Source organism: Mytilus galloprovincialis, chromosome 11 (genome assembly GCF_965363235.1).
Source record: "Mytilus galloprovincialis chromosome 11, xbMytGall1.hap1.1, whole genome shotgun sequence".
NCBI lineage: Eukaryota > Metazoa > Mollusca > Bivalvia > Mytilida > Mytilidae > Mytilus > Mytilus galloprovincialis.
Window position 1 is genome coordinate 37,676,182 of NC_134848.1, and position 26,200 is coordinate 37,702,381.

Consider the following 26,200-nt stretch of genomic DNA (forward strand, 5'->3'; position numbering starts at 1 on the left):
TGCACAAATAAGCCAGTTAATGGTTAAATATTCGTAACTGTTGACCAATATTTAATATATGTGTTTCTATAATTCTCATTTATACTTTCCTCGAGAGTTTTGAATAATTTCATTATAGGTCTAAATACAATTCAATATTAAATCATAAGAGAAATAGTCCACACTATAGCCAATACAATACGATATTTACATATGCGTCGTATCTCGTATCTTGAATTGGAATGGAGAGATATCGTATCTATCTCGAGGCAGTAGAAGAGCTTATATCTTTTGTGAACAGTACACGTCCGTCTGACGTTAATCTTTATCAGTGCCTCATTGTTATTATCTAGTGGTAGCATATTCTTGTCACGATGTATATAATTTTCATAATTTGCTAATACGCAAGTTTACTTCCTAGAACTAGTTTCTTGTGCGGTCTGTAGGGAAAATTATATTTTTAATATATCCGTGATATGTTCTAAAGGTCATTCACGTTGTGATGTAATTATTTACCGATGTAAATGCGCACGTACTACTAAAAACAATTACAACAAGATACTATTTATATGTGTCACAAGAGTATGTAAATTTCATACAATAAGAATGTATTGGACAGCTAAGACCATGTTTTTTGTTTTATTTGGGGGTTTATTTAACGGAATTAATGCTGCAACATCTTCAAGCTGTTCTGATATTCGTGTCGTGGACCTATCTCATGTACATGGACCAAAACCTCTGACGGCTCCATTCTTTCCACCATACAGTTTTGAAATTGTAAACAGATCTATCAGCCCGGCACTTGGGGGTAATTGGTAAGTAGCAAAAGATCATTAACGAGGTTCGCTCCTGTTACGTCTGTTACTATCTTCCTTAAGCCTAAAATAAGTTTCTCTAAAACTGGAATGACATACATATCTTGAAAGGATTCATTTTGGCAAACTACTTTTGAAATGAAATTTGATAAATAAGAAGTTGTGAAATGCCTACAAACAAGACAACAATATATATATATAAGATCAAATTTAAGAATTAAGAAACAATGCAATCGATCTGATAATTATAAGACTGTCCTGCAGTAGCTATATAGATATCGATGTTTCACACTTAAAGAAATTAAGTTAGAAGACGAACAATCTGTAGTTTCTTTTTGTTTACTTATGTTGTGTTGTATCTCGTCTAACTATGTTTTAGTATTTAGTATGAAAATAAATTTTCACTTCTGCTTTGTACTTTTGTACCTTGAACAATTTTTTTTTGTGAAGACACTTCTGTACTCCATGTACTTCTTACAACAGAATTTTAATATTTACATGTGTACGTTTTTTCACAATACACCAATTTATTCAGGGTTATTGTTGTCTGTCTGCTATTTTAGTTTGTTTCTATTGATATTGAATTTAACATTGTGTCGTAGTCATAGATAAAATTCATTCGTTCAGTGTATGTGTACATGTTTTTGTTAATATGTCTTGGATTGAGTTAAGCCATTTCAATTGATATTTTATAATGTGTCGATCTATATTATTATATTACACTATTGTTTCAAGCTAAGATAAACGTTGGCATCTGTTAAAAAAGTTTAAATCCGCTACATTTGTGTTCCCCTGTTCTTAGTCCGGAACTTGTTTTCAAGTGGTTGTCGTTAAATCATATGGTTTATAATTGTCACTTGTGGTTGATTTTTGTATTAATTAGACCGTTTGTTTTCCTGTTTGAATGGGTTTGAATTAGTTATATCGGGTCATAAATTGCTGTTCGGTGTAAGCCAAGGTTCCGTGTTGAAAGTCTCACTTTGACCAATAATGGTTTACTTTTACAAATAGAATTTGTATCATTTGCACTCAAACCACATCTTCTTATATATATATATGTTGTCAAGCTAAACACTTTTATTATCAAAAGTTATTCGCAATAATGTAAATAATGAGATCATCCCCAGTTTATTGTGTGATTTGTAATGCTTAGTCTAAGTTTTTTATGTTGTGTTGTGTTTTGTGTAGTAATGTTTGTCTTTTTGCCTTTTTTAAGCCATGGCGTTGTCAGTTTATTTTCGACTTTGGATGTCCCTTTGGTAACTTTCGCCTATTTTTTGTATTAATGATTGCTTAATGTGGTACCCAACAAAAATAATAAATCAAAATTTCTAAAAACTTGACCCACTCATTTTATCGTACAATTTTTATTAGGCATATGGCAGTTTGACAACCACTAATTTTGATAATTGAGAATCTTAATTTTTCCTTAACAAAAGAAGGTCATAAAAATATTCAGCTATTTTTTACAGAGTTATCTCCCTGTTGTGTTATGCACCTCTTTAAAATGCCAATCAATTTTAACTACATGATTTGCATGGATAGCAGCCACGTTATTATGGTTCAAAACTAATCTGCCTTCGGAATATTTGTGATTTTACTTTTTTTGCAATATGCTAATGAATAAAACTCCTGTTAAAACTTGATTTCAATTTCAGAATCAAATCACCGGTGATTATCAAATGTACAATGAAAGAAAAATATCGCACTGCAATTAATATTTTGGTGGGTCAAGAAATTTTGATTCAAAGTATGTTTGTCTTGTACTAACTCTGCTTTCAATATGTATTTTGTATTATATAGGTTTGAAACTAACTATATTAAAACATCAGAACACAGCTCAACACATATAGATTCCCCTTCACACTTCTTCAAAAACAGACTACGCATGCACGAACTTCCATTAGAAAAGTTATACGGCCCAGGAGTTATCATAGATGTCCGAAAACAAGTCTCAAGGAATCCGAACTACAAAATTCAAATTTCGGACATAAGGCGCTGGGAGTCAACACATGGACGAATCCCGAACGGAGCCGTTGTTCTGTTGAGTTCCGGATGGGATAAAAGATACCCGGATCCGAATGTAGTTTTTAATACTAAAACCACTTCCGATATAACTTCGTATCGATTTCCATCTTTTGAATACAATGCAATTACATTTTTAGCGAAATTTCGTTCTGTTCACATTGTTGGGAGTGATACTCCGGCTATTTACTTGAACTCCGCCAGAATTGATTTGTCTGGATTTACTTTTCTGTTTCAACGAAATATTCCGGTTGTATTGAATGTTGCTAATCTAGACAGAATCCCTCCTTCAGGGTCAACCGTATTTATTCCAGCTATAAACATATACGGGAGTGGAGCACCAGCCAGAATATTTGCAACAGTTCCTGCGTCCAAAATGTTAAAGAAATATTATGGTTAAACTTATAATATTTCGTGTTGGTCTTGTGTTTTAACCTTAAATGACTGCTATATAAACATCTTTCACAATTTCTTGACTCAATCATTTCAAGACCCATACAACAATCATGCCCATGTTTATACTTATTAACTTTTACCAGCAGAAACATAGGACGAGTGTATAATAGAAAAAACATAAAGGATAAAGGGTATTTATTTGAACCAAGGTCGACCAGCTAACCCTTCTAGAGCAGCTATGATCATTGTCGGTATATGGTTTGGTTATTTGTCGTCTTTAAAAACAACTATGACATTTTATGAAACAAGAGGGTGCATGTGCCGTTGTAAATGTTAACATCGAAAAACAGATTATTAATTAGTATTGTATTCATTATCAATTGTCAATAGATATTCGTTGATGAGACACCAGTTGACAGATTAAAAAAATAAAGACAAAACAAGTCTTCAACAATAGATATTCGTATGCACAGTATGTTCAACTTAACAAACCAGAGTCTATACAATATGAAGTTGTTGATTTAAAAACCGAACATATAAAATCTTCATCGACATCATACCGGTATTCAACTAAAAAAACCAGAAGACAATCACTGTCAATGTGCCATATGTAAGATATGTACATGAATATGTGGCGATGTTAAAACAAAATAGCAAAAGAGTAAAAGCGAGATCTTCAATTTTAAGTCGAAAACGAACAGACAGTCCCGTTAGAAAAATAACAAACCACACACGACCAAGGACAGATTTTGAACAATATACAAAACACAAAATAGAAAAGTAAACACAAAACGAAACAAACACCACAAAAAATTAAGATTATTTCAGGATATCTGAGAGGGTAAACAGATATTGATCAAACTAGCCTTCGAGATCCTTCCAGTTCGTCTTTTACTCAGACGACTTACACACCGTTTATGATAAATACTGTGAAAATATGTTTGTTCTTTTATGATCAAAGTAGATTTTAAATCTTTGTCGTTGAAATCACACTACCAACAAAGATCTTTACTTCTGATATATGGGCGTTTTTCAATAAAAGCATTCCTTTCAAACCTAAAAAAAATGGAAAATCAACTAGTCTAAAATTTATTTTCAAGAGTTATTTTGAATACCTCTATTATAGACCTGTTTGTAAACAAAAAGTGCAATCTTAAATACTCTTTAAAATGATATTATTTTCATAATTTGTGTACTGTTTCGTAGGGGACTTTTTTCCCCTACGAAACTGCTTCTAAACACACATATTTTTGCAATTTTAAATGTTTCCTATAGACATTCCAGTTTGTTTACTTTATATACTAGAAAAATCTCATATTTTTCTGAATTGGAGAACCATTTTTTATCGATAAAGATTAGACAGTACTTCACATATGAAGGTACAACTCATGTTACGTAGTGGACATTTTGATGCGTTTCGTAGTTGACAAAACCGTTTCGTAGTGGACAAAAAGTTTCGTAGTTGACATCAACCCTATTCTATGTTAATAAAAACATAATAAAAATTACATGAAACTAACCTTTGTTATTTGCTTTGCACGAATATAATTGAAAAAAGAGTAAAAAAAGACTGCATGGTAGTGGTAGTGTCCACTACGATACGTTTTTCTCACAAACTTGTTTCGTAGGGGACCGTTTCGTAGGGGACGTATTCACATGTTTTATTTTTTTCTCACAACCCCAATATTGCAATAGTAACAAGACTGACTGTATTCATAAAAGCGTTATTAAGCTGTACACTGATATTTTTTTCATAATTTTAAAACCAGTCACTGAAGGAGATTTGACCCGTTTCGTAGTGGACATTTACAAAAATACGGTATCACTCTGGTCCATTTGATGTGCTCAATTTTTCTTACCAACAGTTTAATTGCCGTTATAAAAGCATCACTTCTTTTGTAAGACCCTAATGTTTATATCTCTTGCAAACAAAAAATTCCATTGATTTTATAAAACTGTTTATAAGCAAGTTTTAATGACTTCGTTTCGTAGTGGACATTGTGTTAGGGACACACCTTCTAAAATAAAAAATCCTATGTTAAAAGTTGTTTATTAAAATATGTTGGCTCTAAACATACTTTTGAATTATTAAAGAACTTATATTAAGTAAAATTAATATTTATTTCTACATTTTTTTACGATATTTGAGAGTATGAATGTTGAACAGGCTGTCTAGGGACATGCCATTTTGGTTGTTTTGGACCATTCAGGAATCAATATCTTATCAATCCCTCTAAAAAATAAACTGTTTCTTTGCTTAAAAATGATATATCTAATTCAATGTACTGACTGCACAAAAAATTACTTGCAAAGATCAAACACATTTTTTTTTTAAAGTGGCTGGGACAAGAAAGTACGTTTTTATTGAAAAACGCCCATATTAAGCTAAATGTTTAGATATTATGAAAAAAATCGATAATTCTATCCTTGTATATTTATTAAATTTGTGTTTATACTTTGGAATCTGCATCCGGATCTATAGCTAACATGAATAAATACCCAATTCCATTCTTTTATATATTACTTATGTGCGTATTATTAGTATGTAGGGTTCGAATTTCATCCTATCAAAAAAGAAAATTAGACACACACGGTTTAACGTTCGAAACTGTGACCATAAGAAAACGGAAGCCACAATATTACCTAAGGAAATTCTTCCGTGCAAGGAACTCCTGATTGATAATCTTGTGCTGCTCTATTCTGTGAATCTCATACATTGTATTTTTATTTATAATTACTTAAATAAAAGTGAGTTTTTGGTTGGATGAAATTCTGATCCTTTATTCACGAATTTCGTCAACATTTTCGGCTCTTTGTCTTCAGTGTGTGATACCCAGAACGTCTTTTGACACGGTATTAATGTGAGTAGTATAAATGTAAACCTGTTTTCATAGTCTGTTATAATTGCAATTTAACATTTAATGCCAAACAATAACAACAGTTGAAACAGTTTCCGACTTTACTAAAAATGTACTAATATCGTCTTATTGGCCATTGTTATATTATACTTCGTTTCTGTGTGTGTTACATTTTAACGTTGTGCTTCCGTTGTGTCGTTTGTTTTATCTTATTTTTGAGTGTGAATTTACATTACTATAAGACGTGTCACGGTACTTATCTATCCCAAATTCATGTATTTGGTTTTGATGTTATATTTGTTTTTCTCATAGGATTTTGTCTAATGCTTAGTGTGTGTCTGTGTGTGTGTGTGTGTGTGTGTGTGTTACATTTTAATGTTGTGTCGTTGTTCTATAACATTTAATGCGTTTACCTCAGTTTTAGTTTGTTACCCCGATTTTGTTTTTTGTCCATGGATTTATGAGTTTTGAACAGCGGTATACTACTGTTGCCTTTATTTATTGTTAGGTTGTACAAGTACTCGGCTGCGTCCACTCTGTGACTTTGTTAAATGTATTTTTATTTGTAGCAATCTTATATTTAAATCCTTTTCAACTGATTTTTATAGTTCTTTTTTTTTTGTTATACTGTTACGCCACTGTCTAAGGTTAGGTTATGGGTTTGGATCCCGCTAACATGCATAACCCCGCCATATTCTGCATGTATATGTGTGTCTAAAGTCAGGAGCCTGTTATTAAGTGGTTGTCGCTGGTTGCTGTGTCCAAATATATGTTTCTTTCATTTTTTGTACATTAATTATGCCGTTATTATTCTTGTTGAAATTGTTGTTTATATATCATTCCGACGCTTTTACAGCTGACATTTTGGTATTTACTGTTCATATGGTTGAAGGCCATACGGTGACCTAAAGTTGTTAATTTCAGTGTCATTAGGTATAATGTGAAGAGTTGACTCATTGGCAATCATACCACATCTTCATGTATACATATATTTTTGAATAATATAGTATTCTAATTTGACGTGCTTCTTTCGCTTTGTAAACAACACAGTGTGTTAATTCTAGATATATCTATACTTAGCGCAGACTCAGAGATATACATAATAATGGATGCTGCAATATACCTCCCACGTAAATCCACATGTATGTTAACCTATTGTATTAGAAATTGTAATAAAACAAAAGACAAAAGAACTTGTATTCTTATTCGGAGGCATGATAAAAAGAATAGTTGTGTATATTTCCTAAATATAGTAACACAGGTATATTTTGTGCAATGTCAATTTCATCATGGAACACTTTCTCCACAATCAAGGGGGTTCATTAGGGGATGAAAATAAGTTTGATATTTATGTTACGATTTTAAAAGTTGTCAATGTACTAATCTAAGTTGCAGTAAAAAAAACTATATTTAGTCAATGTCACAAAAATATGAACTTTTTTGTAACCATCAAAGTTAGTATAATATTGTATTCAAAAGAAATTATGAGATGAGTTAGGTTTTATTTTCCATTCTATTACATTAAATGCATATCAACATGGCTGCTCCTTCGTTACGAAATGTTAATATTGGATTTGACGGTAGCTTATGAGAAAACGTGAAAATTAAATATCGCAAATATTGGGTTTGAGAATTAAACATATGTTTTCTAGCAGTTATTAACGAAAACATCAATACAAGCTGATCCATGGAGATTTATGAGAATATTTGAGCTTTATCTAACAAGGAGTAAAAAGGAACAGCTACTCACACTGCAAACCCAGCTTCGCTTCAGTATTTGAATGAACTTATTTGTCATATTAGAATCAAAATAATTAATGGAAGCCATAAATTTGTTATACATTTACACATGGCCTGGGCCGTGATATTCGTTAATTTTAACCCCCGCTAACGCTCAGGATAAAATTCGAATATCACGGCCCAGGAAAGATGTAAATTTCTAACAAATCTATGGCTTCAATTAATTATTTCTTAAGTCTACAACGAGTCATGTGATTTTGGGTAAATTTTATTTGTATTTGTTTCAATCAAGTTATATAAGTTTTCTGAAATTGCAGCTGGATTCCATGACAACCACTCTATTTTCCATCTGGAAGACAAATATATATATATGAATGATACAAAATAGTATGTTCTCTGTTAAATAAAATAGTATCTGTCTCAGAGAAAGTTCGATAAAATGTGAAAAAACTGTACTTAATTGTTTTAAATTGAGTCTAAGCAATTGTGTCACATATGATCAGATAATATTTATCATTTATAAATATCTTCAATTCTTTCATCCTTCTTATCTTAACATCCATCACTACTTCCAGAATTATTATGTCCAAGTCGATGTCACGTGATTTCTCATATATTATAGTTGTGTTTTTATTTCTATAGTCATATTGTTACTTTCGGTATTCGTCATAAGCTTCGCTTTCGTCGAACAGTTATGTTCGGACTATGTACTACACTTTGCAGTATTGTTTCGGGTGTTATAATAACAATACAAATGTACTGTTAATTCAAAAAGGTTTGCAATAGTTTTGATACGGGACGATTGATATTTTGACTTATCAAATGAAAGAGGGTGATAGGGACACACATACAAACTCCCCATAGATAAATGTGCTCAGAAATTCGCCGTTTCAGAATTAAATGCGTCCTGGGTAATATTTTCAAAAGTGTACACAAAAACGTCCTGATTGGTAATTTTTTTTTATAAAAGACATTGGTGTTGACGTTCGCATTGAAACTGGGAAATCTTGGAGGATTAAGCTACTCTACATCTACCCGGCAATATGATGGATCTGCCGGGAAGAGCAAAATCTGGACATATCTACTTTTAAAGATTTCTGCAGACGAACATAGTGTGTCCAACTGACCATAGCTAAACCCCACATAAATACCAGGATTGAAATTTTATATTCGCTCCAGACGTGCATTGCGATTACAAAAACATCAACAGTGATGCTCGAAAAAAAAAATAAATACGACGTTGCAGAGATTTGAGGACAACAAATTAACAAATACAGGTAGAAAAGATTAAGTATTTATATTGCATAACCTTGTTAACCATTATTTTTGATTTGTTTAAAACTATCTGACAAAATAATTTCCTACTGTCATTGAACATTTACATTTCAAATATACTTACATGGAGCGACGCATTGATTACTACATCCTGTTCTGCAACATTTCTTAGGAGGAGTACAGTCACTGTCTGAAAAACATTGGGCCTGGAAACCATGTGGGCAAAAAGGATGTGGATTAGCATTTGGTGGACAGCCTCCAACACCAGACTTACATCTGCATACTTTACATCCCTGACTGTCAGTATCGTATGTCACACCATTTTTACAAGGAGGGCAATAAGTAGGTTTACATGTCTTTGATTTACATTTGCATATCTTGCATCCGTGACTATCTGTGACATATTCGACACCATTTGGACAGTAGATAGGACAGGACGATGCTGGGCAGACATAGGTTTTACATTTACATATTTTGCAACCATGACTATCTGTTACTATTTCGGTGCCATGTGGACAGTCGTTAGGACAAGATGTTTCTGGGCAGTCATAGGGTTTGCATTTACAAACTTTGCATCCGTTGCTATCTGTATCATATATAACACCGTATTGGCATTTATCGCAATACGTTTTCTTGCATTCGTATGATTTGCATTTACAAACTTTGCATCCGTGACTATCCGTGACATACTCGACTCCATGTGGACAGAAGATAGGACAAGTCGATGCTGGGCAGACATATGATTTGCATTTACAAACTCTACATCCGTGACTATCTGTTGAGTATTCGATGCCATATGGGCAGTGTTTTGGACATGATGGTGGTGGGCAGTCATATGATTTGCATTTACAAACTTTGCATTCGTGACTATCTATGGAGTATTCGACGCCATATTTACAATATTTTGGACAAGATGGTGGTGGGCAGTCATATGGTTTGCATTTACAAACTTTGCATCCGTGACTATCTGTTACGTATTCGACTCCATGTGGACAGTCAAGAGGACATGATGCCGGTGGGCAGTCATAGGTTTTGCATTTACAAACTTTGCATCCGTGACTATCTGTTGAATATTCGACGCCATATCGACATTTTTCGGGACAAGATGGTGGTGGGCAGTCATAGGTTTTGCATTTACAAACTTTGCATCCGTGACTATCTGTTGAGTATTCGACGCCATGTGGACAGTAGATAGGACAAGATGGTGGTGGGCAGTCATATGATTTGCATTTACAAACTTTGCATCCGTGACTATCCGTTATATACTCAACCCCATGTTGGCATTTTGGGCAATACGTTTTCTTGCATACATATGTTTTGCATTTGCAAACTTTGCAACCATTGCTATCTGTCTCATAAGTTACACCATATCGGCATTTAGGGCAATACGTTGGCTTGCATGTCCAAGGCTTGCATTTACAAATCTTGCATCCGTTGCTGTCTGTCTGATAATCATAACCATTGTTGCACGTTTTCGGGCATGCGTATGGCAGACAATGCGAGGGTTTACATTTACAAATTTTACATCCGTTGCTATCTGTCTCGTAAACTTGACCATATCTACATTTACAGTAAGTTGGCTTGCAATGTGTGTCTGGAACGATACAAGAGTTCAGTGTAAGTCGATTAGTCTTAAAATGGAACAATTAGGGAAGAAGAAAGTTGAACATTGGATTACAAACATTTCCTACGTTAGTTGAGACATGCACAAAACATTACAATTGCAAATTATGACTTAAGAACGTTCCTTTTGGTTTTTACATTGCAATATAAGCAGGAGGGTTGACTAGCCATAAAAAAGGTTCAACCCAGCATTTGTTTTTAATATGTCCTGTACCGATTCAGGAATATGGCATTTTTTTTTATCAAAAAGTCCGTTTCGACGAATCCTGTTATATATGGCCGTTTGATTTTGTTGCAGTTGAGAGTTTTTTGTTGTTCGATTATTTCCCCTTATAGCTAATGTACTTCCATCGTGTTTTTGGTAACCAGGATTTGATTTCTCTAATTCAATTGATGGCTTTTGAACAGTAGTTTCCTTTATTTAGAAATATCGTAAAGTTTTTACCATGATTCTGACTTTTCTATTTCCTGTTCGATCCAGAAAAAAAAAAAAAACCAGCCTTATTAGGGTTATCTTAAAATATTTTAATGTTGCCCATTTCCCCGTTTCTAATTTGTTGTTGTTATATTTTGAATTAAGGCAACGCACCGATTATTGGATTTCGTTAGTCAATTGAAAAGAGACAAGCTAAGTTGGTAACCATGAAGTAAGTACCTTCGTCGATGGTATTCTTTGGATACAACGTACTGTTGCTTTTGTCTTTGATGAATTTTGATGTTGATCCCATATTTTAACATTCAATGTTTATATCATGTATATAGTATCGGTTTTTTTTTTTTTTTTTTAGATATTAACATAATGTAAAGATTTTTTCATATTATTGAAGATCTTATGTTATTTTTCAGATTTGTTTTCATGCTTTTTGTGGCGTTTAGGTTGCTGCTTTATTAGCGTAAACTCAATATTTCTTTATTGTATTGTAAATATCTAAAACAAATTGTTTGATTTTTATCTCCGGTTATTTAATGATAATGTGCAGTTTTGGATCAATCATATTTCTTGCATTCAGAGTATGTTAAACAAAGTACACTATTATCTGATAAATATCACGTGATCACACTTATTGTGAAGGACTACAAACAAATAAAATAACTTGTATACCAAACTTAGGCCGTTAGCTTTTTTGTTTGAATTGTGTTACATTTTTCATTTCTTTGCCTTTTATAGCTGACTATGTAGTTTGAGTTTTGCTCATCGTTAAAGACGTACGTCGTACGGTGATCTGTAGTTGTAAATTTCTGTGTCGTTTGGTCTGTTGTGGGGAGTTGTTTCATTGGCAATGCTACACATCTTATTACTTATATATTGAAAGCAAATTTAAGATAGAAAATCCTTTAACAAATGGTAAAATCAAAAGCTAAGTCATATCAAACAAACGAAATTATCGTATTACTGTGGATTCATTTATTTTCGTGGGTACCAATTTTCGTGGTTTGAGGAAAACTTGCATATTCGTGGGTATTTAATTTCGTGGTTTCGACAAAGTATGCATATATTCCTTTAGAAAATTTGCAATTCGTTGAATATTTAAATTCGGGGTTTCCCGGTACCCACGAAATCCACGAAAATTGGTATCCAACGAATAATAATGAATTCACAGTCGTCGTATTACTGACTTGGTTAATTATTTCCTTTTGTATAAAATGAGAAAATTATATTTGGCTAAAGATATCATCAAAGTTATTTCCCACAAGTATCATTTGTTCATTTTATGTACTTTATTCTAGACAAGGGAGTGATTCAATATATTATCTTAATGTAAATGTAAAAAGAGCAGTACTTACGAGGATTGTGTCTTTTGCATTGTTTGTTACAGCCGTGTCTGTTTGGGAAGTTATTACCATTACCACCACACCCAGAGTACCAAAACAGAATACACCTTCCTTTCTTTTTATCATATCCCCAACGTCGAGCATGCCAGTGACAGGTGCCTTTCACGATTGGTGCGTCACAGGTGTATCCTAAAACAAAAATATTAAAAACGTTTTCGTTTTTCTTATATCCATTACCTCAGCCATGTCATTTAAACATGATTTTCATAATGGAGAAGTCGCATGTTAAGCCTACAACGGAAATGTTGAATATGATTCCGTTATTACTCATGTCGCCAACGTCCAGCATGCAAATCACATATGTCTTTCACATTTGGAGAGTGACAATTATAGCTAACACTAAATTTCTTTAAATATGATTTTATTTTTCATATTCCCTAGTTCGAGAAAACAAATGAAAGATGCCTTTCACAAAAGGTGCGTCACATGTATAGCCTGCAATGATGTTTCAAATATGATTTTTTTTCTGTAATGCTATCGTGTGGAAGTAATCATGATATCCCATTTTGCTATATACTAACAGAAAAATAGATACAAATATAACTAACTTTACAGTTTATCCTTAAATTTCTAAAATTGAATGTGTGCCGATATCAATAACATATTTGATTTTGATAGATTTCACACTAAAATGACAAATTGTAATCGACAATATTCTATCGCTTGGCTTAATTGGAGATATTTATTATAGATATCCTTCTGTCGAACATACCAATACAAAAATCAATAATTTATAGGACATTGAATCGAAAAAGGTTACAGACAATATTAAAAATAATCACGCATAGATCGAAAATAAACTAACAACGCTATGCTAAAAAAGAAAAAAAAAGACAAACAGATAAATAAAAAACAAAAATATATGGATTGGTTTCAAATGAAACAGCTGTCTACTAGAAAACCGAATGACGTTTATTTATTTGTGTCGTGTCAGTGTAAAGTTCTTGCTGTTAATTACCTTGTTAAGCGTCGGTGTAAGGTCAATGTTAGTATTACCTTGTTAAGCATCGATGTAATGTAGATGTTAGTGTTTACCTGTGTGGCACCGGTGTAAAGTCAATGTTATTATTACCTTGTTAAGCGTCGGTGAAAAGTCAATGTTAGTATTACCTTGTTAAGCGTCGATGAAAAATCAATGTTAGTATTACCTTGTTAAGCGTCGGTGAAAGGTCAATGTTAGTATAACCTTGTTAAGCGTCGGTGAAAAGTCTATGTTAGTATTACCTTGTTAAGCGTCGGTGTAAAGTCTATGTTAGTATTAACTTGTTAAGCATCGATGTAATGTAGATGTTAGTGTTTACCTGTGTGGCACCGGTGTAAAGTCAATTTCATTATTACCTTGTTAAGCGTCGGTCTAATGTAGATGTTAGTATTTACCTGTGTAGCGCAGGGGTAAAGTCAATGTTATAATTACCTTTGTTAAGCGTCGGTGTAATGTAGATGTTAGTGTTTACCTATGTACCGCAGGTGTAAAGTCAATGTTATTATTACCTTGTTAAGCGTCGGTGTAATGTAGATGTTAGTGTTTACCTATGTAGCGCAGGTGTAAAGTCAATTTTATCACTACCTTGTTAAGCGTCGGTGTAATATAGATGTGAGTTTTTACCTGTGTAGCGCAGGTGTAGAGTCAATGTTATTATTACCTTGTTAGCGTCGATGTAATTTAGATGTTAGTGTTTACCTATGTAGCGCAGGTGTAAAGTCAATTTTATCACTACCTTGTTAAGCGTCAGTGTAATGTAGATGTTAGTATTTTCTGTGTAGCGCATTTTAAAGTCAATATTATTATTACCTTGTTAAGCGTCGGTGTAATATAGATGTGAGTTTTTACCTGTGTAGCGCAGGTGTAGAGTCAATGTTATTATTACCTTGTTAAGCGTCGGTGTAATGTAGATGTTCGTGTTTACCTGTGTAGCGCCAATGTCAAGTCAATGTTATTAATACCTTGTTAAGCGTCGGTGTAATATAGATGTTAGTATTTACCTAAGTAGCGCCAGTCTAAGGTCAATGTTATTAATACCCTATTATTTGTCGGTGTAATGACGATGTTAGTATTTACTTGTGTAGCGCTGATATAAATTAAATGTTATAATTATCTTGTTAAACGTCGGTGTAATGAAGATGGATGTTAGTATTTACCTTTAGATGTTAGAATGTACCGGTGTAGTGCCGGTGTAAAGTCAATGTTATAATTACCTTATTTAGCGTCGATGTAATGTAGATGCTTTTATTTATCTGTTACACGTCTTTGTAAGGTGCATGATGTTATTTGATTGTGTAACGTCATTGAAAAAAACATTTTATTATTTATCTGTTAAACGTCAGTGTAAAGTCGGTATTTTTATTTACGTTTGAGGTGTCTTTGTTATAATTGATGTTATAATCAACCTGCTAAGCGTCTGTGAAATGTAGATGTTAGTACCTACCTGTGTACATGTGTAGTGCCGGTGTAAATTCAATGTTAGTATTACGTTGTTAAGCGTCGGTGTAATGAAGATGGATGTTAATAGTATTTACCTGTGCAGCGCCGGTTTAAAGTCAATGTTATTATTACCTTGTTAAGCGTCGTTGTAAAGTTAGTGTTAGAATGTACCTGCGTAGCGCCGGTGTAAAGTCAATGTTATTATTACCTTGTTAAGCGTCGTTGTAAAATTGATATTATTATTTACCTGTGTAACATCGCTTTTGACATTCCTGATGAGAAGCAAAATTGTTTCCGTTTCCTTTGCATCCACCATAAGAAAATCTGCGACATCTTCTTCTGTGAGTATCAAAAAAGTATCTTGTAATGTGCCCACGACATGGACCTCTACTCTTAGGCAGGTTACAAACATCTGAAGAGGGAAAACAAGTTGCTTCCTAAAATGTTAAATTTTGCCGGACGAAACCCCCAAGCGGGTAATAGTAAGACTAGGGTCTGATGGGTGTACAATCACGTGATGGAAAGTGGGTACATTACTTCTTTCCTCAAATCCTTCTACATATTTCACTTAAGATCAGTGAAATTTCATAGACATTCAAGGCTGCACATTTGACAAAATCGTCCAACTACTAATATGGAATTGTTTGAATTATGTTGACTTCAATATTTTTCAGTAGAATTGACGAAATATGATTTTCAACATATCCTACAGTTTCGACCAGTATTCCTTAGTAAAAGAGGGACAAAAGATACCAAAGGGACAGTCAAACTCATAAATCTAAAAAAACTGACAACGCCATGGCTAAAAATGAAAAAGACAAACAGAAAAACAATAGTACACACGACACAACATAGAAAACTAAAGAATAAACAACACGAACCCCACCAAAAACTAGGTGATATATATTGCAACTCGGCTATATCACTTGAATTCATTTCTTATTCTGTGTCTTAAAAATTATATTTTTTTTTCATCAAGTTACATGAGTTAGCTCTTTATTAATATCAGTGAAGATCTTCTTTGACAACGTCTTATCATCTAATGTGTCTACATATTTCTGAGGGTGTGGATGGGGTTAAATGCCCTTAAAAAATGAATATTAGAGAATAACGGGCAAAAAAAATGAAGATTAGAGAAAAAAGGGGTTAATTTTTTGAAGATTAGAGAAAAAAGGGGTTAATTTTTTGAAGAATAGAGAAAAAAAGGGTGAAAATTAAATGTTTACAGAATAACAGACCCCCCCATCCAGACCCTCATTTCTACGACTTTGGCTTTCGAGTGTGCAAGTCTGTGCCTTCTTGGTGAAGATAACTCAAGATTTTTTTTGTTATTAACTTGTTTCACCATCAAAAAGTGATGTGGCTTTACATTTAATTGTAAACATATTTTCTTATTACTATAATTGTAAATTGAAGAAATGAGGACAACAGCAACTTTTCAGGCTGCGGTACAAATAGTTGATATTGTAATCCTCAACATCTTCTGACAAAAGAATGTTGTGTTACAGGATGTTTAATGAAATGTATATTTTTACCTCCTGTTGTTGGTGGTTTTGGTGGTGGCGGCACTGGACCTCCGCCTCCAACACAGTGTTTACCGCATGCTGTAGGTGAAGCAAATGGACAACAATTTTGACCTACAATATACACAAGTAAAATCTTATACTAGTATTAGAATAAGAATAAGAATACGAATACTTTATAAATCCAATCATGGACCCTTGCGGGTTTTAAATTTCATACAATGATTACAATGATGTGTGTTATAACAATGAAATAATAAAATGAAATACATGACAATAGAACACTGAACAGTTATTGCATGCACATGGAAGATAAAGTAATATGGGAGACAATCAATTTCTGTAAGGATTTTTCCCCTTTAGCATTAATAGAATACATATCGTTTAAGGGTTTTATTAGACTTGTTTGAATGTAATAATTTTCATGGTGTTGTCATTTTTTTTATTTCCATTTGCATGACTGACAATGAAATTATTTAGACGATAAGGCAATCCATAAGCGCGTTGAAAATACTATCAAATACAAATATTAAAACATGAAACTTTACCATACAAATATGTTATTATGTTTTTGAATCTTTTCCTTTGAGGTCTCATTCTGATAACTACAGAAAAAAAATATGTGATTAAGCTGACTAAATGCGTCTTATTTTATGACATATTTCATTCAGGTCTAGTAATACATGACCGATGAACTATAGATTTACTTATGTTCAAGAAATGTTATCATTAGACGACGGGATGCGCGTTCGTTGCGTCAAGTTAATGATTCTGACTCAATAATTGCGTAATCAAGCATATGAAAGCCAATGTTAACTAAATAAAGAGAGTCTTCTTTGTTATTTTTAGACATTAAGGAAAAAACATCTAATTCTAATAATTTAAAATGCCAATGCTGACAGAAAACATGTCAGTGGTCTTAAAGCTTGTTGTTGAAAAAAATTGGAAGTCCGATGTTAATGTTTATTTTTTTTCCTGATGCAATTTTTGTGGTAGTTTTTTAAGCTATCAACATATATAGTTAATGTTCATGTTCTGTCAGAGTATACCATGGTAATAGAGATTTCAACCTTTTAAATGCGTCTAGATACAAATTTACGTTATACAAACCTTTTGGACAAGTATTTAGGTGGCCACATTTATTCACAAACAACTTTGGACATTTGAATGGATGTATTTGAGGACATTGTTGCACTACTGAATTACCCTGAAAGTAAACAAAAAAGAGCTATGCATTAGACATCATCGTTATGGACAGTTTTGCAAACATCTCCTTCTTTTTGTCGAATTTGTAAACTGTAAAGTTTGAGCTCATTTCGAATTATTCTTTTGCATAATGTGGCAACTGGGTCATCTACTTTACATTTATGTATCCTTCTTTAGTTAAAATATCAGGACTTTAAATAAATGAAGAAAAAAAAATACATTCCTTAATTTCTTTTTGTCGTAAACAGGTGTTGCTACGCAACATGCGTGTTGGAAGGTTCAATATGAACAACATGCAAAATAAAGTTACTGGAACATCTATAGACCACAAACAGACTTGGATACTAAATTGGGCAAACAACTGAATACAATTTTGAGCCTTTGATAGTGTGTATTGCTAGGCTCGATATGCACTTTGAAAATGAATGATTAAACAAATGTTATAATACAACACCGTAGAGTCAAGCCAAATATTAAAAGATTAATAAATTCATACTTTACGCAAGAAATAAAACCAATTTTGCAACCGTTGTGAATCAATATTTGTTTTGCTATATTGCTTAAAGCTCCAAGACAAACAAAACTAGACAGACTTTTCCTTTCAATTCTGGCACCTCAACGAAGTTTGTGTGATATATTGTTATTTTACGTTTAATTTTTACTTTTTATTAATTTTCCTCTTTTTACACTCTTTTGTTCAGCTTATATCCGGGAATTGTAATATACTTGATGATTTGATATAGACAATAGATTTGGGATTTATACTTATTAGTGCAATCAGATTATTAATTCTAAGTTTAAACGTTCTTGGTTTTTGCTCAGTCTCATTTGTGTTGCTCTGTTCATAATGAACTTGATATATATATATCTGTATATATAAAATGTGGTATGAGTGCCAATGAGACAACACTCCATCCAAGTCACAATTTCTGAAAGTAAACACTTATAAAGTATTGTCTTAAACATAGAGCCTTGGCTCACTCTGAACAGAAAGCTAAATAGATCCCCAAAATTGAGTGTTAAATCATTCAAACAGAAAAAATCTATATTACAAAAATGAAAAACTAGGAACATATATGAAACACACCAACAAAAGACAACCCCTGAACACAAGTTTCTTGACTTAGGACAGGTGCAAATAAAAGCAGCAGGGTTAAATGTTTTAAAAGGTATCAACCTTCACCCTTACATGAAACAATAATGAAAAACATCACAACGTAAAAAGATACACTATGAAATATCTGTATTTATTGCCTTCTATATTTTTGTTTTATTACTTTATCTGAAAGTTGAATAGAGTACATATAAACACTGTGTTTATCTCTAAGTTATAACCAAATATATTTATGATCATTTTTAGAAATCTATAAAAATTAATATTTTTTTTTATTGGGAATTAAGGGAATTACATCGGGTTATTAACCGATTTCTGGTTTGAAATATAAACTAATGCGTAGTTTGCTAAAATAAAAAAAAATAAAAATAAAAAAAAGAAACAAGAGTGATTTATAACAAATCTAAAGAGGGAATCAAATATTTGGTTTGTATAGTTCATGGGTTTGCTTTAACTTTGAAAGCGTTCTTGCTTTTGCCTTCTTATACCTCGGACAAAAGAACAAACAAAAAACACAAAACTGCAATAATCAGATATGGTAAATCTGTCTATGTGCATACGGCTTAGTGGAACACAGAATAACTAGTTAAAACAGTCGAATATCAATTAAAATGCTTGATCAGTTTTGATACCATCAATAACTGAGATTAGGTCCTGAAAAGTTCATCAATTCCAACCATTAAGAGAGCTGAAATGGCTACTAGACTAATTGTGTATTGAAAGGCGTGTTCGAACAAACTTTCAACATCTTTTAAACAATGAGGTATGCGATATACACCATAAACATATTGGAATACCATGCTGATTAGTGTCAATTGCTTAACCATACAATTTTCGTTATTGATCATTTCCTGCTTTATTATTCAACAACCAATTTACAATATCGAAGGTTTTATTTAAATTATTAAATCATAAACCTTATCAAGTATTTGTGTGAATAAATGAAGAGAATTCGGGCAATAGTTTGGGAGAGTCCTTTAACTATTAAGTCATGACAAAATATCCATTGAAAAGATTCATCAATATCAAGATGTTACTTCGTGTATAACTATCAAGAAGGAGATGTTGAGAGTTGTATGAAGTTTGAATGTGCTGACAGTGCTTTTTTTAGAAGACTTAAATCTGCTATATTTTGGTCCATGAAATGTTTGTAAGGTATTCATATCCGTATGATGCAGTTCATCTGACCTTAGACTTTTTCTTGATTCATTTGACAACATTTGATTTTTGTAGTTAGATAAGTTTTAAGTTAGCAATATGTCAAGTATTTGGTGTAAATGGAACGATAGTAAGACGCATATGTTCGTTTGAGAGATACGTTCATGTTTTATCTGACCCGCTACTTATTTATAATTGATTGTTTAAGGTTATATTTTCGATGTTTGGTCAATTTCCCAGATAATACATGCAAAAAACAACCACAGTTGAAATAATTGTAAGATATAATATCGATGATAAAGCGAACATGTCCTTCTCGCAGGGTACATCTAGTCCTTATTTCGAATTCAAGGTTCATTATTTAACAAAATATTTTCGTTATGTGAGGTTAAGTTCAACTGGTAGTTTGAATGATGGTAAGTTGTGCATATCGGTATTTCAGGTTGACATTACCCTAACTTTGCTGGAATGGATGAAGCTATGTGATGTCTGTATCAAAAAATTAATCTCAAATCTTTTAAGAAACAGTTCATGCACGATCATCTCATGTCAATATTATTGTTTCACTGCTAATAAATGCTAGATGGTGAAAAGAAAGGAAATGAGGGCGAAGGGATGCGCACATTACTCTGGTCCAACCTCATAACACTTTTGTCTGTACTAAAAATGAATAAACATATCCTGTGCTGCATGCATTACTGTCGTGTTCTATGGATGTTAGTATATTTGTTTGCATAGCTTTGGTTATTGATAAGGATTTGGTTTACAGAAGAAACAAGTACTATAAAACAGAACAAATGAGGTGTTAAATATTCATTATGGGGGAAAATAATCAAACCAAATGTAACACACACAGAAACGGACTAAGCATTAGACAAAATCCTATGAGAATAACAAATATAACACAGAATAACTAGTTAAAACAGTCGAATATCAATTAAAATGCTTGATCAGATTTGATACCATCAATAACTGAGATTAGGTCCTGAAAAGTTCATCAATTCCAACCATTAAGAGAGCTGAAATGGCTACTAGGCTAATTGTGTATTGAAAGGCGTGTTCGAACAAACTTTCAACATCTTTTTAGACACGCGAATCTGTGTTCTGTTATATTGTTCCTTTTAAAATAGTAACACGATGATGACTGTTGTACCCATATTTTGACTATTTTATTTATTATGTTTGTTTAGTTCACGCATGATTTTAAATATATAAGGAATTTGATGAGACTGTCACCAAAGTGCGATGTTTAGCGCCTTCAAACCAGGTTTAATCCACCATTTTCTTTCTACATCTGAGAGTGCCTGTACCAAGTCAGGAATATGACAGTTCTTGTCCATTCGTTTTTAATGTGTTTTGTCATTTGATTTTGCCATGTGATTATGGACTTTCCGATTGGATTCTCCTCTGAGTTCAGTATTGTTGTGATTTTACTTTTTAAACAATGAGGTATGTAATTTACACTCTAAAACATATATTTGAATACTATGCTAATTAGTGTCAATTGCTTAACCATACAATGTTCGATATTGATCTTTTCCTGTTTTTATTATTCAATAACTAATTTTCAATATCGAAGGTTTTATGTAAATTATTGAATCATAAACCTTATCAAGTTTGTGTATGCATAAATGAGGAAAACTCAGGCAATAGTTTGGGAGAGTCCTCTAGCTATAAATCATAACAAAATACATGTACTAAAAAGTAAAATCCCAAAAATACTGAACTCAGAGGAAAATCAATTTGGAAAGTCCATAATCACATGGCAAAATCAAAAACGAATGGACAAGAACTGTCATATTTCTGACTTGGTACAGGTATTTTCAAATGTAGAAAATGGTGGATTGAACCTGATTTTATAGCTGGCTAAACCTCTCACTTGTATGACAGTCGTATCACATTCCATTATATTGTCACCGATGCTTGAACAAAACAAACAGACACAATAGTTAAAAATGTAAAAAATAGGGGTACAGCAGTCAACATTGTGTTATCATATTAATCACTATAAAAACAACAAATGTAACGAAGAAGCACACATCAAATTAACATCCTAATGTTGATTATATTATACGATTTTATTTGTCTATGTAAAATGCACCCATCAAGGAAGGAGGGTTTTGAGTACTAGTGTAAAATTGCGCGTTTGAAATTCGCACAATCTATGATATAGATAATCTGACCTTAGACTTTTTCTCGGTTCATTTGAGAACGTTGAATTTGAGTGTTTACATCAGCTACACAGATTATGTTAGCAATATGTCAAGTATTTGGTGTACATGGAACGATAGTAAGATGTGTATGTTCGTTTGATAGGTACTTTAATGTTTCAATTGACCTACAACTTATTTATAATTAATTGTTTCTGGATATATTTTTGATGTTTTGTCAATTTCCTAGATTCAAGATGCCAACAAAAAACAATTGAAATAGTTGTAAGATATAATATAGATGGTTATGTGAGCATGTCCTTCTAGCAGGTTGCATCTAGTCCTTACTTCAATTTCATGTTCATTATTCAAAATATTGTCGTTGTGTGAGGTAAATATCATTTGGTATATTGGATGACAGTAAGTTACAAAATATTAGAAATTATTATAAATTAAGGAATGTATCTCCCTCATGACAAAGCTCTGATTCCTTTCTAGAATTTGACCATACTTTTTGGACCTTTTGGATTATAGCTCTTCATCCTTTATATAAGCTTTGGATTTCAAATATTTTGGCCACGAGCATCACTGAAGAGACATGTTTTGTCGAAATGCGCATCTGGTGCAACAAAATTGGTACCGTTGATTTTATTACTACCACTGGGTCGATGCCTCTGCTGGTGGACTATTAGTCCCCGAGGGTATCACCAGCCCAGTAGCCAGTACTTCGGTACTGGCATGAAAATACGGATTTTTTTGTGTTATTAAATTTGCTGTTACAAAATATTAGAAATTATTATAAATTAAGGAATATATCTCCCTCATGCAAAGCTCTGATTCCTTTCTAGAATTTGACCATACTTTTTGGACCTTTTGGATTATAGCTCTTCATCCTTTATATAAGCTTTGGATTTCAAATATTTTGGCCACGAGCATCACTGAAGAGACATGTTTTGTCCAAATGCGCATCTGGTGCAACAAAATTGGTACCGTTGATTTTATTACTACCACTGGGTCGATGCCTCTGCTGGTGGACTATTAGTCCCCGAGGGTATCACCAGCCCAGTAGCCAGTACTTCGGTACTGGCATGAAAATACGGATTTTTTTTTTGTGTTATTAAATTTGCTGTTACAAAATATTAGAAATTATTATAAATTAAGGAATGTATCTCCCTCATGCAAAGCTCTGATTCCTTTCTAGAATTTGACCATACTTTTTGGACCTTTTGGATTATAGCTCTTCATCCTTTATATAAGCTTTGGATTTCAAATATTTTGGCCACGAGCATCACTGAAGAGACATGTTTTGTCGAAATGCGCATCTGGTGCAACAAAATTGGTACCGTTGATTTTATTGTGCCTATCTGAATTTAAGGTTGACATTATCATAACTTTGCTGGAATAAATCAAGCTTTGTAATGTCTGTATCTAAACCTAAAAACTTAAACAATTCAAGTCTTTATTATTAGTCAGTGTGTTTCTTATATTTTTAAGATAGATAAAAAAAATAAGAAATGATGGTAGAGGGTTGCGCCCCTTTCACTTGTCAATCATCATAGCACTTGTGTCTGTATTTAGATGAATATGCATATCATGTGTTGCGTGCATTACTTTTGTTTTTCTATGGTTGTAAGTACATTTGTATGAGCGTTGAGGATTGAAAAGTTTGCCTGGATTTGGTTTAAAAGTAGTATAAAAATAACAAATGGGTGCTAAAATATGCGTTATAAGTAAGAATAAAAATAAATCGGAAATGAGACCCTATCCAATCATCTGTTATTCTGTCAAAAGCTTAATGATTCACTTTAATATCCTTTTAAAATAATATATATGTATCCAGGTAAAGACAAGCATAACAGGAATAAAAGCAAACGATATGCATACGAGAAGTTAAGTTAAAACCTGGTTAAATACGTTTTTTGATGCTCAGAATGACTAAATCAAATAGGAATATAACAGTTTTTTACCATTAGATGTGCTGATTTGTACCGTGTAACGTTTGATTTCGTAAGGTTTAATGTACTTCACTCTTTAAAAAGTTACCTTAGAGTTCGGTCTGTTTGTAAATGCTTTTTTGACTACCAATATATGTCATAAAAAAGAAAACCAATAATGGATTTCGATACTTAGTCATATTTTTCCCATTAAACAATATGTTAAACCGTATGTGTTGTTGCATGTAACACGATTGGCCTATAAACAACAAAATAATCTCCCTTTTGTTAATAAAATCCAGAATCAAACATGAGATTGTAACAGTTTGATATAAGCCGGATTGTTTTCCGTCAAGACAATATAATGGGTTTTGCATACACAAAATATTTGTGTTTTTTTATGTTAGTTAACACTGATTCTATTTTGTTTCGGTGACTCAAGACAAAAGTACAATTGATTAGTTGAAAATAATTTAACAAATATGCATGCTGTATAAAGAATTTTACTGTATATTTTGTTTTGTTTTGTATGCACTATTTTTACTTCACAACCTTTTACTGGAGAATGAGACCTGCTTTATATTAGCTTGTACGGCCAGCCTCCATTATCGAATAAGCCTTTTGAAATTGATATGATATCGTGTATGTATGTTTTACATTGCACACGATTTTTTGCAGAAATGAAGCAATTTTCATCGTAGTTGTTTTCTATTCGTTACATCGGTTGATATAGTTTCCTTTTGTTCGATTTATAGATCCCCTCCCGACCTGTGTCATTATAATTTATCTCGAAGTTGGGTTTTTCTGTTAAAAAACTAGTTCTCAAAGCCAGTGTGCAATACAGTTATCAATCTTTCTAAAAATCAAAAACAATTTCCTCGAAATATAACCAATAGTTGATCACATCATTGTCATAAGGTCTTGTCTCAATGCCAGTCACACCAGATGTCCTTAGTTTTCATATGAAAACATTGTATTTTTTTAATGTAATATATCGGATGTTTAAAAAGGCAGACAAACGAATTTGAACAACAAACACATTTAACATAGTTACAATTAAATATCCGTCTGATAATTTTACTTATTTTGTAATTTTCAATTATAAAAAGTTCTCGATCGTATTGTCATTATGTACCAAATACCAAAAACAGTGTTTTAAAAAAGGCCTGTCGCTTAAAAAGAACGTTTACAAAACAAATTGAATTCTGTCACAAACCCATTGCGTGTATCAAAACAGACCATTGTCAGTGTTTGTCGTGTGTCATATTTTAAGTTATGTTATTTAAAGTACTCGCTGCTTAGGACAGATTTATTATAATTTTTGTTTCTCTCCAGTTTATCTCGACTCTAGTTGATCAAGAGCTAAATGTATTGCAACGAAGCATGTCTTTTATGGAAACTGTATTTTATGAGTTTATTTACCAGGTATATGTTTCCGGATCTTCATGACGTCTCATTAATGTATTACTCCTAATCTCTTTTTTATTAAAATATTCTAGTTTCTGTTTTACAAATTCCTAAATTATTTATTCTCTTGATATAACTTTGGGAATATATAATATATCATTCTATTGCTAAGTAATTCCTCGAAAGAATTAATGTTTTTCTTCAGGTTTTGTTTTCAAAATACATTTGTTGAGAAAAACTACAAAATCAACTGTTGCGACTAAATTTTTCAACAAAAAAGACTGGTACCTCGTAATGTAATTCCGAAGAATATGTACTTGTGGTTTATAGGTTTGTTGAATGTTAAAAAAAATGTGATCAAGCTCAATTAATATTAAAAAATATATGAAAACTCGTATATGTTAAAATCAATATAGTTGATATTCTTTCTCTTCACATATTTCATTATTTGGTATAAATGTATCAAATTAAGTCATTGTACTTACGACTATTGCTTTCCAAATGCCACAAAAAAGAATAATGAATAAGTAACTAGCCATGATAGCTGTTCAACTGTAGCGTCACACGCTATATAAAATATGCCGTAAGAAATATTTCTTATATTACATTTATACAAACTTAAAATCTACACAAAAGTTTATCCGACTTATACCAGAAATATGGTCATTTGCATATACAATATTTTATGCGTTCACATACAATTTTAAAGACCGATGATTTTCAGTGTAATAATAGGATAAAT

General features: G+C 32.4%; 1 protein-coding gene and 1 long non-coding RNA gene across 2 annotated transcripts; one reads left to right on the forward strand and one right to left on the reverse strand.

The window, feature by feature from the left end:
• The first annotated feature begins 528 nt into the window (after positions 1-528).
• Positions 529-3,287, forward strand: LOC143052117 (uncharacterized). Its single transcript, XR_012970992.1, has 2 exons — positions 529-794; positions 2,598-3,287. It is a non-coding gene; the product is annotated as an uncharacterized LOC143052117 (long non-coding RNA).
• Positions 3,288-8,065: 4,778 nt separating this feature from the next.
• On the reverse strand, positions 8,066-26,034 carry LOC143052118 (uncharacterized). The gene is made up of 7 exons (XM_076225085.1): positions 25,944-26,034; positions 17,600-17,696; positions 16,502-16,603; positions 15,214-15,378; positions 12,497-12,673; positions 9,213-10,682; positions 8,066-8,162 (listed from the first exon to the last, which is right to left on the reverse strand). Exons 1-7 carry the CDS (start codon positions 25,995-25,997, stop codon positions 8,152-8,154), a joined length of 2,076 nt encoding a protein of 691 aa, XP_076081200.1. The 5' UTR covers positions 25,998-26,034; the 3' UTR covers positions 8,066-8,151.
• Positions 26,035-26,200: the final 166 nt, after the last annotated feature.

Bases quoted from the DNA above. Each gene is read 5' to 3' on its own strand.
- LOC143052118 (XM_076225085.1), bottom strand. From the start codon at position 25,997: ATGGCTAGTTACTTATTCATTATTCTTTTTTGTGGCATTTGGAAAGCA. The intron at 15,379-16,501 runs GTAAAAATATAC...TTCCCTCTTCAG, and splicing joins AAAACCACCAACAACAGGAG to ATGTTTGTAACCTGCCTAAG. The intron at 12,674-15,213 runs GTAAATAATAAT...TTTTTGTTTTAG, and splicing joins TCAAAAGCGATGTTACACAG to GATACACCTGTGACGCACCA.